The sequence below is a fragment of the Schistocerca nitens genome, chromosome 7, assembly GCF_023898315.1.
Source record: "Schistocerca nitens isolate TAMUIC-IGC-003100 chromosome 7, iqSchNite1.1, whole genome shotgun sequence".
In the NCBI taxonomy this organism is placed as follows: domain Eukaryota; kingdom Metazoa; phylum Arthropoda; class Insecta; order Orthoptera; family Acrididae; genus Schistocerca; species Schistocerca nitens.
The window spans coordinates 169,310,212-169,322,231 of NC_064620.1; the positions used below are offsets into that span (position 1 = coordinate 169,310,212).

General features: G+C 37.4%; 1 protein-coding gene across 2 annotated transcripts in view; it reads right to left on the reverse strand.

The window, feature by feature from the left end:
- Positions 1-4,651: 4,651 nt before the first annotated feature.
- The window catches only part of LOC126195810 (uncharacterized), a 39,296-nt gene continuing 31,927 nt past the window's right edge, over positions 4,652-12,020 (reverse strand). Inside the window, exons 1-3 of one of the 2 annotated variants that reach the window (XM_049934447.1) lie at positions 6,510-8,352; positions 6,223-6,385; positions 4,652-4,802 (exon numbers count right to left, since the gene is read on the reverse strand). In XM_049934447.1, the coding sequence (XP_049790404.1) occupies positions 4,687-4,802; positions 6,223-6,385; positions 6,510-6,557 (327 nt within the window). In that variant the 5' untranslated portion in view covers positions 6,558-8,352 and the 3' untranslated portion in view covers positions 4,652-4,686. Of the gene's footprint in view, positions 4,803-6,222; positions 6,386-6,509; positions 8,353-12,020 lie in introns of those variants that run through there. The other variant, XM_049934448.1, reaches the window with a different exon arrangement.

Here is a 12,020-nt window from a genome sequence, read left to right on the forward strand (position 1 = left end):
TATGCTGGCACACGATGTTCGAACATTGGCCACAAGAGGGCAGCCATGTAGTGTATGCGGATACGCGCTGCTGGAACTTATAATGTATGCGGATATCATCGGGAGCATGCAATAAAATGTGTGAAGATGCGGAAGTAGCAATGCATCGAAGGTTTTGTTGCTATTGATACGAAGAGTGAATTGCCTTTTAAAGTTTTATTTGTCGTCCAAATAAATCGAACTTTTAATTATTTGTTCACTCATGCATAATTTTTTTCAATGACAAGTTTATCTAGTTGTGTATAGTATTTACAAAAGCTATAATTTTTATATATATATATACTTGTGAGTGTATAATGTTTGGCCAGCCATTTGGTATAATTTGAACTGGATTTCGAAGAAGGGTTGGGAGGTAGGCAGAACAGCAGTTTATAAAGTTCGATGTAACAATGCTGTTTTTCCTTCGGGAAATAGGCAAAACTGTGTTTGAACGGGCACGAGTGTGAAATTGACTCCATCCTCGAGGACTTCGTTTTGGTGACGGATTGATCTGTAACGTAGCCTGAGGTCTAGGTTAGGTGGAAGACGATAATTTTATTTGCTGTTTGCCAAAACCAGCAAATGTGAATGCTAGATAAAGTTCGCTAACACACTGACCTGTCGCGTGACCTACTGTGTATGTTAACACTGTATTTTGACACACTTCGCCATCCATTTTAATGGACTTTTCAGTATAAAAACTAAATCAGCAAGGTAGATTCAGGAAATGCATATTATGTAACGGTATTTTGATGCAAATAATGCAGATACATCATACATAAACTTCAAAACACGGGAGGGGAGAGGAGTAGTACTGCTTAAACACATACCACCCATCGCCCGCCCTTTTTTTCTTACCAGATTTTTTTTTTCATTACTGATGATGATAATTAAAAAAGAAAAAGTACTGTTCAAGAGTCACTGTGCAGGACAAAGAGAAGCCCAAGCTTTAAATTATCTTCCCGTAATATTAGAAAATAACCGAATACAATGTACAAATTTTTGACACAGACACTATGTACCTTTGTTTTTACTGGAATATTATATTTTCAGAAAGTATTTTAAAAAAGTGCACATTGAAAATGCAACAGCTGTGATGAAATCCATTTGAGTAAATACAAACAAATTTATTTCCTGCCTGATGGCACACACTGTTAATCATTAGTTTTTAAGCTTTCCCAAGCATTTTGGTTGTGATGGAGTTCCCTGTACCAAGGGCGTTGTTTTGACTTTGGTGTTTCAGTGCTCAGTGAAAGTCTTGTTGCAGTATCATACCTCCCAGCTTATCTTCATCTACTTCCTTTTTGCTTGCATGTTAATAGATTTATCCATAATGGACACAGCCTGCAGCCGTGGTTAAAATATTGGATGCTTTGCACTGTTACTGCTTTTATTATTATTAATTTAAAGGCACTCTTGTTCTTCCATGAACTAACTTCCGAGCCACAGCATGCTTATCTTCAGATGTTACGTATTTACAGGGAGTTTATGTTTTGTATCAGATGCAGCTAGTTGCTGGAATAGAGGATCCAGTGAAAATAGTTGGAATTTATATATAGTCTTACTTGTTAGGCATAAAAATAAAGGGTAGTGGTGTTATTATGTTACATATAACTTCTGGAATTACATAATGTCTAAGTAACAAAATACCACCGCAATGATTTATTTATTTGCATAACAGCAAAATCTGTATAAATTCCAAGCATTTTCACGAGCACCATGCTTCCAGCGACTAGCTGCTCCTGATATGACACATAAAGTGCCTGTAAATATGTACCATGTGAATATGAGGCTGCTGCAGATTGAAAGTGGACTGACGGCAAAATGAAAGTGTATTTCAATAAAACATTACAAGGGGACCCATTTTGTAATGTGTAAACAGTTTTTTTGTGATACTACTGCATATTTAATCTATGTGATCTTTAGACCAATCCCTGCCATTTCCTCTTCATTTTGTCTGACATAAGTTATTGTTGTAAATTGGTAAGAGTGCCTGTCAGTAGTGAAGGCATGTCAAATTATTCACTTTACTGCCCTAGTCAATAATTATAAGAGAATAGAGGAAAGAAAGTTGACTCAGCTGACTGAAGATAAAGAGGAGTACTTGATACAAATTGTCAGCTGTGAGTAATGATGCAGGAAACATGATAAAATGGCGTAAACAACATGATGACTATAATACGACATCAGTGGCGATTCCCCCCCCCCCCCCCCCCCCCCCGCAAACGGGCTACATTATAGACCAGGTTTTTGTCCCCCCCCCCCCCAATTCGTTGGCTTTGTCACCTAACAGCAAAACTGTGAGTATATGCACCAAAATATGATATTACAGTAGCCACTAACTTAATGTCACTGGTCAAAGCCAACAACTTGTACTCAATATTTTTCTTGACCCATAACTGGTCTTCACTTTAAAAAGTGCCTCAAGAATAAATTATTTCTGCAATTTTAAATAATGTCATTTTAGCTATCAGAACTGTAGGAGACGTGCAAATTGTGGAAATCAGGAAACATTTGTATTAGCCTACTTATAAAATACAAACAGAATAGCTATCCACAACAGGAATAAAATCAAATTCAAGGATAATGATATGTATTGGAAACAGTATGCCTAATGAGAGCCAATTACTTAAAATAATACATACTTCCAAGCTTCCAGAACTTTGACAAAAATAGCCAAAAATATTCTATGCTTTTATAGGCCTTTCATGCTGTTTCATTTGATAATATGTTTCCTTAATCTGTGTCGTGTTTCACATACTTTAATTTACCGTACAAATGAACCATCTTCCACTTGCAGACCGAGCACTGCAATTCTTTATGGGTCCTATTGGAAATGGTATTCAATGAACTTTTTCTTACCCACCTAACCACTTACAAGGGGCCACTCAAATTTACAGAGAATTAAATCTGAAAGATGTAATTGGATTCTGTCACATCCACTAAGCATTATCTGGGATGACAGAACAGTAGCAGAAAATATGCGAGAACCAATTAGGGAGTCACTCCTTTATATTGTACCTGTGGACTGAAATTTATCTGGCCTCTCATTTACATGCACTTTTAATAAGCAAGTTTCACATTAAAGTGTATTCCAAATGGAAGCTGTAATATTATGTATTCTGTTGTGATTTCTGTTAGATCTTTATCATAATCTGTAAAATTATTTTAAAGATAGCTTCTTTAACTCCTTACATGGCACTGACTTAAAACACTGATGCTATCTGCTTGTGAAGAAAGTCATACAATGCCAAGACAATCTTATCAAGTGCTAATCAAAATGCACTTGCCTCAAACCAAATGGTTATAAGATTTCATATATATCTGCAGACAGTTAATGATATTTTAATGTCTTAAGATTAAAAACAATGGTTACAAGGCAAATAACATACGTGACATTTTAATTATAATCATGTTAAAAAATCAAAATGCTTACTGAATTACATATGATTTCATTCATTTACTTAACAACCTTGCAGTATGGCTTCCTTTTCGAATTCACAAATTAAGAGAAGAAGGTATCCTGGTTACATTTTCGGTAACCTTGCCAAAATCATTAATGATGTGGATTATAAAATTTAACTTTGGAGGCATAGATATTATGATACGAATTGCTCACAACTTGAAAATGGCCAGGGCTGTACTGATAGTGATGGAATTGTAGTATGGTGGTTGACTTAATTTGATACTTAGTTTGTTTCTGATACTGATGCTCCAAACTCATTGAAAACTAATGTTCAGAGGTAAATACAATGGAAAGATCTGAACTGAACTATATGAAATGCTTTCACAACAATTGGATCACAGTGTACAGCTTTTTATTAAAAAAAAAGGTGGAATTAACACAGAAATAAACTGAGCAATCAGCTGAATTCATCCTCCACATTAAGATATATCTCTCACTGTCTTGACTTCAAGGTAAAAATGTCTGTGGTATCTGCACACTTTCACTCCCTGATCTCTGTGTTCACTGTTGTCTATTATGCCAATGTCTGCAATCCTTGGTCAGAGACCTAAAATTTAAAGACCAGAGTTCTTATATTTGTGTGCCAGTACATGTATTGTGCAGTGTTTACATTGTAAATAAGCCCCTTCATGCAGTACATATAGGATAATTATATGAAGTGATACAAAACTAATATTTGCAGTTTAACATATAATTTCCTTCTTTTTGCAAGCAGTTCTTATAACTCTGAACTGAAATTTTTAAGGCAGCAGTAGTCAAAGTCAGCCATAATTTTGTGAGTGTAAGATGTTGATGGTTCTAATGACAACTAGATCTTTGTGTAAGAACATTCTACAGCTTTCTGATAAAAGTAATTTTAGCATATTATGTACATTGTAATCCGTTGGTACATTCTTGGATAGTTTAAAAAATGATTCAAAAATACTCTTTGCCAGTATGTTCCTGCTTACTATATTTATTATGTGATGTAAATAGAGGTACAATTTTCATTTCCTCATTCTAGCTCCTTTCTTCCCCTTCTTCCCAAAGTGTGATACTACATGACATGTATAGCATAATTTCTTGTAAGTGACTCAGAAGTGTAAATCAGCGACTTACAGTCTGATACAAAAAGATTTTAAAATTATTTCAACGTCTTTATTGTAAAAACAGATAACAAATTATTACACTTGCTTCGATCAACAAGTACTGCAGCAACACAGTTAATGATGGTCATCAGCTGGTTGTTTCACCCAGAATCCATGAGGAGCAAAGTGTTCATGGTGTCCATGTGTTGTAGGTCCTCTGTACACCTTGATCTGCACTCGACCATAGTGACCTGTGGGGAAAAAACACCCATTTTTATAGGGAACACACATGCATTCAAGTATGGGATTATGTCCAAATTATGACTGTGATCCTTTGGCATATTTTAATTTAGTCTAGGCTAAAACACCTGTTGTCAAGACTGTTAAATTTTGGAGTTTTTGCTACAAGTAAAGGTATAAAACACACAAAAAAGACATACTTGAAATTTTGAAAATGCCTATGGCAATATAACATGTTAAATCAAACAATGGAAACTCCAGGTTGGAATATCAACAATATAAGGAAAAGTTATATTGCTACTTACCCTAAAGATGATACATTAAGTTGCAGACAGGCACAATTAAAAGACACTTACACATTAGCTTCCAGCCTCAGCAATTCATCAGAAAAATGGAGAGAAAATCATAATTCATTCACACGAGCATACACTGCCAACCCCCAGCTAATGTGCAAGTTTTTTATTTTCCCCATCTTTATGGTAAGCAATGTGTCTTTTCTGTACATTGTTGATATAAAATGTTAAATACAGACAAGATATTCCATTCATCTCCTCAGTTGCTTATACACTGTTTTCATTACATTTACTGAAATATTTCTGGGCTATTACGTGTTGTGATCAAATGTTCTTTTGTGATAACATGTTTTATGCCAATCTGCAAAGTATATCATCAAGTCATGTCTGTGAGTCACTGCTCGCAGTGCCTTGCTGCTGACTGAAGTGACATTTTGTAGCAAGATATATCCACACTGTGGTGTGATTATCATGACCTATTTCTGAAATCTGAGCACAGCTAGCCATTGTCAGTCGTAATCGTTTATTATCAATACTGTCCAGCTGAGGGACTGGTGCACTTCCTTTCAGTCACAAAAGCCAAATACCACTGAGATGAAAGCCTTCCTCTGTATTATTATATGATAACTGGGAAGATGAAGGCATTCAATATAGTGATATCTGACTTCCAGTACTAAATAGGAAGTGCACCAATCTCCCACTGTGAGATAGTAGTAGTAGCACACAGCAACTAACAATGACCAACTGCAATTGAATTTCAAGAAAACACGTGATGTTAGGTCCTGGTGCAGATGTTAAAAAATGAAAATTCAGCCAAGCAGCAAGGCTCTTTGTGTACTGAAACAGTCATGACACTCTTGAATTTGTCCTCCACAGACTATGATGAACCATCAGAAGCATCTAGAAAACCCATTCAACTATGTCATAATATATGGCAATAACATAACATTTTGTGACATAAAATCATTTTCTTAGTAAAGTATTTAGGTGACAGTATGAAACTCTAATATAAGTGCATATACAGTAATGAACCAGATACCTGACAGTATAATGTTTTTCTTTGTTGAACAACATAATTAAATTTTTCAAAGTGATAACTGAACTGCGCTATAATTGTTTCTTTTACTTAACAACTCACCATGACCACTTGCAGCTGTTTCTAAATCTGAAGCACCTCTGGGAATAACTTGAGGAACAAATGATGATTCATCAACGACTTGATCATACACAGGTACAAGTTCTACTCTTGCAGCTGAAACCAGCCCAACACACACGCAGACAGCAACACAGGAAAGAATTGCCTGTTGACAATTGAATTTTGCTTACAGAATTTTAAAATGAAATTTGCTATAAGCAGTTGTTATTGAATTTTGTTATTAGCAGTATTACAAGACTAGAGTTAGGCTTGTGCTGACACAAACTCACCAAGTGGTTCATGATGTTGTCTGTTGTGATCTCCCTCTTGGAATGCATGACAGGAGATGCTATTCTGCCTCTTATATAGCCATGAAAATCTGAAGCCAAGCACAGAATGGTACGCTTCTCATGCAAAAACTGTTGCCCGATAAAACAAGAGGAGAGAGTTCACTCTTGGTGCAAAAAGCTTCCAACAAATGATGACTACTGAAAATCTGGAGCTGAACATCAGGAAAGAAAAGTGAAATCTGGGCAAGGAGGGTGAAAGTTTACTGGTGAAGCCACACAGTTTTGCTTCACTGGCTACTGTTTAAGAGAGAGCTATTCCAGTACTTCAGAGACAGAGCAGGTGGAGTGGGGGGCAGTGCAGGAGAGAGACGATGATAGTCTGCAAGCACTGTAATTGCAGCCAACAACTTTGCTAAATATTTATTAGTTTCAGTAATGAGGCTTTTCTTGCACTTCCAATAGACAATGGTTAAGCATGTCTCTTCAATAATGAGAGTGATATTGTTATTGTATTGTGGCTTATGTAGACAGAAGAGTACATGCTGAACTACATATGCTTTTTGAATTTTGTCATACCAGCCTAGATTAGCATTAATTAGCATCAGACAGTTCTGGAACAGCATGCATAATAAAGTTTTTCTGCTTAAGCCCTTTAGTACACTACTTTGAGGACTAAGAACTGGGTATACAGCTCTGATGCAGCAAACTCAGTGCACAGTATTTTGTATTATTACTTGTATTTATTTATCTGTTGGTCTTTCTACCAATATTAGCACTGAATGTTACAAATATTGAACATGTCATACTTTGCAATTATGCACTGACTATTCTTAAGGAATTCCTTAAATAACTACCTGAATTTAACATCAATTATAATCTTTGGCCTAATATAACACTTAAGATATCAAACAGAAAAAATTTCCTATGTTGTCATGTTATGTCCTGCAGATTTGAAAATGAGTTAATGTTGCAATTCGGAAAAGTGCCCACTCATAGAGAAGAACTGCATAACCTTGTTAAAGGGATTACACTTCTTCAATTACTGTAGGAATTCCATAAATACCAGCTAAATATGAGTTTCGTTTAGTTATCTCATTGGTCTCACAACTGCATCTCCGGTGACAGTGCAAATGAAAATTTTCTTGGAACATGATTTAACTTTATATTTTGTAGATGCAGGTTTTATTTTATCATATTTTCTGCAGTGCCACTAAAGAAATTGTTAATAGGTTTGCCACTGCTGAATTGTTACTGGTGCATACTGAACATTCAATATGGTATCATTTTCTGAATATGCAGTTACTGATAAACTTAGATTATAAGAATGGTTACTACTTACTTTCATTTCTTTTTAGTTGATCATAATATAACTGTGTCCTCGTTTTGACCTCTCCAATATCTCTTGTACTGATATGATAAAAATGGACCAATAGAAAATCAAATCATATATGCTAATCTATTTACGTAATTGTTGTAGTGTATTCTTTCGCGAGCCTTAACATTTTATTTCATACATGGTTTCCCTGGTTAAGCACTGGTTTGTTTCAACATTTTGAGTGGAAGTCTTTTTTGTGGTTGGAGGTATTTTACAGACATTTTTGCTTGTTATAGTTACAGTTTTCAAGGGAACATCATTTTGAAGTTAGTTTGTTCATTCATTCATCATGTTCCATAGATCCCATCAAGAAGGAGAATCTTCAGGGTTGTGAACTGAGTCAAAGTATACGTAACATAAGATGTAGACATCATACAAATTCAATCTGTGTACTGTATTAACAATAAACTGTCACTATATTGCTTAATGATAGTCACACTTACACCATCAAAATTTAATTGAGTTAATTTTGAAGGAAGCTGCTACTTTGAAAAAAAAAAAAAAAAACTGTGCCTCTTCAGTTTTAGTTTTATAGCTGCTGTTAATCTGTTATTAGTAGTGTAATATTTAGGCCTACTTGTTTACAAAGAATTTTTTTTGAAGAAAATGTTTTTGCATCTATAATTGATGAGTCTTATTTATAGTACATTATTACCTTTCATACATCTTTATAACAAAAAAAGGAAAGAAAATAAACCTTTCAGTCTCAATATTCAGATGATCTGTGGAAAAAGTGGTTAATGAGATTCGTTTTTAATTTTCTTTTAAATTAGTGGGGATTATTAATTATCTTACCAACAGAGCACATAACTCCATTCTTAACTGTGAACAAAGAAGCTAAGTTTACATGAAGATTATTTTTGTGACAGTGTAGAGCACAGTTCAGTTGAAATTGACTGTTACTGTCAATGACAGAAACCATTAAGGAATAAATGTACTGGAGAGTGAATGCAAGAATTTTATGATCCTTAAATAGGCTTCTGCAGTATGTTTGTTATCTACTTTACACAATATTCTTATTGCTCCTTTCTGCTGAACAAACATTTTATTTACTTTAAGTGCAGTGCCCCACAAGATAAATCCATAGAACAACAGGAACTGAAAATATACAAAACAGATAAGAGCATAAAATGCTGAATTGAGATTTTTGATTAATTTATCCATGTGTTGACCCCACTGTAATTTGTTATACAGATGGATCCCAAGAAATTTCACACATTGTGCTTTATTGAGTGAGTGTGTGACCATTAATTTCTATTTCTGAAGTTAAAAGATCATTATTGTTTGTTTCAAACTGCATTATATGAGGTTTTGTGAGGTTAAGATTTAAACTGTTAGCTGTTAACCACTTGTAGGCCTGTTGAGTTGTCACCTGAGCTGTGTCTGCTAAGATTTATTTGTACCCTCGATTAGGATGATTGTGTCCTCAGCAAACCTTACAGCTTTTGAATTTCCCTTAAAATCATTGGAAGATCATTTATAAAGATTAGAAAAAAGAATGGGACCAGTACTGATCCATGTGGCACTCCACATGTCATGTTCCTCCAATATGAAGTTATTTTCATGCCCGAGATACAGGGTGTTAATGAGATCCTCTGCTTTCTGTTATGGACGTGAGATTCCATCCATGCAACAGGGATGCCATTAGCACTGTAACACGTCAGTCTCTAAAGTAAAAGCTAGATTTTTCATTTACATAATTTTCTCATAAATACTTCACAATTTTCTTTGCATAGCTATTAAATAAGTTAATAATATCACTGAAAAACCTATGAGTGGTTTTTGTTGTGGTGAAGCTCACTATATACACATCGAAACAGATGTGTAGTATACTTGTGTAAGATGGCCAGTGTGTCCTTAAACATGTGATTTCAATGATATGTTTTTTTGTAGCCCCATTTACAATAATCTAGTCCATGAATTGGTTATTATTTTAGTCAGGCTACTCACTTTATTACATAGATAAATGCTTTCATGAAATTTGCACCTTTAGTGAGAGAAATGTTCAGATCCCCACTATGTCACAAATTTCTTATTTTAAGCAAGAGAAACTCAAGTTTGTTCATGAATTGCTTGAAGCAAGCCCACAGCCAGCAATAAAAAGTGTCACTTATAATATTTACTTCCATAACTTTTATGACAACTATTTTGATATTGTTTTTTGAGGGTAGGTAAAATAGTAAGTTCAGTGTTACATTTAATAAGTATTGCAACTGTTCCATTATACCTGTTAGTTTTAGAATAATGTCACACAATTTGGGGTTTGGCAATAACACAATCTTTATATCTATTAAGGCACTGCACTTACAAGATCCTATTTCATGAAGTCAGCAGTAAAAGGAATTGTGCCTCAGTAATAAGTAAAAGATTGTTCGTCAACTGTAACCAATTTTCGCAGTAGACAGAAGAAAATATTAAGAAGAGAACAAGACGTTAAGTAAACACTTTGAGAAGAATCTTGAAGATCAGGCAAGAAACAAATACAGCACTATATTGATCTGCAAAAAGTGTTCATTTCCCAAACAGTTTATTTAGGCAATAGGATTTTACTATACAAACAGTTAAGTGAGGGATGTTTTCTTTTTGAATGAAGGTTCTCTTTATAATATGTCGATTTATGCATTAAATATACTTCTCTGTGTCCTTACAGCATTCGACACCCTTCATATTGTCTATTTTGCAACCGCAATATTGGCTGCTAATGGGAAAAGAACGCAGAACCGGAGGTATCTGAAGGCGAGCACAGCATGAGGCAACAGAACATACACTCCTGGAAATGGAAAAAAGAACACATTGACACCGGTGTGTCAGACCCACCATACTTGCTCCGGACACTGCGAGAGGGCTGTACAAGCAATGATCACACGCACGGCACAGCGGACACACCAGAAACCGCGGTGTTGGCAGTCGAATGGCGCTAGCTGCGCAGCATTTGTGCACCGCCGCCGTCAGTGTCAGCCAGTTTGCCGTGGCATACGGAGCTCCATCGCAGTCTTTAACAATGGTAGCATGCCGCGACAGCGTGGACGTGAACCGTATGTGCAGTTGACGGACTTTGAGCGAGGGCGTATAGTGGGCATGCGGGAGGCCGGGTGGACGTACCGCCAAATTGCTCAACACGTGGGGCGTGAGGTCTCCACAGTACATCGATGTTGTCGCCAGTGGTCGGCGGAAGGTGTATGTGCCCGTCGACCTGGGACCGGACCGCAGCGACGCACGGATGCACGCCAAGACCGTAGGATCCTACGCAGTGCTGTAGGGGACCGCACCACCACTTCCCAGCAAATTAGGGACACTGTTGCTCCTGGGGTATCGGCGAGGACCATTCGCAACCGTCTCCATGAAGCTGGGCTACGGTCCCGCACACCGTTAGGCCGTCTTCCGCTCACGCCCCAACATCGTGCAGCCCGCCTCCAGTGGTGTCGCGACAGGCGTGAATGGAGGGACGAATGGAGACGTGTCGTCTTCAGCGATGAGAGTCGCTTCTGCCTTGGTGCCAATGATGGTCGTATGTGTGTTTGGCGCCGTGCAGGTGAGCACCACAATCAGGACTGCATACGACCGAGGCACACAGGGCCAACACCCGGCATCATGGTGTGGGGAGCGATCTCCTACACTGGCCGTACACCACTGGTGATCGTCGAGGGGACACTGAATAGTGCACGGTACATCCAAACCGTCATCGAACCCATCGTTCTACCATTCCTAGACCGGCAAGGGAACTTGCTGTTCCAACAGGACAATGCACGTCCGCATGTATCCCGTGCCACCCAACGTGCTCTAGAAGGTGTAAGTCAACTACCCTGGCCAGCAAGATCTCCGGATCTGTCCCCCATTGAGCATGTTTGGGACTGGATGAAGCGTCATCTCACGCGGTCTGCACGTCCAGCACGAACGCTGGTCCAGCTGAGGCGTCAGGTGGAAACGGCATGGCAAGCCGTTCCACAGGACTACATCCAGCATCTCTACGATCGTCTCCATGGGAGAATAGCAGCCTGCATTGCTGCGAAAGGTGGATATACACTGTACTAGTGCCGACATTGTGCATGCTCTGTTGCCTGTGTCTATGTGCCTGTGGTTCTGTCAGTGTGATCATGTGATGTATCTGACCCCAGGAATGTGTCAATAAAGTTTCC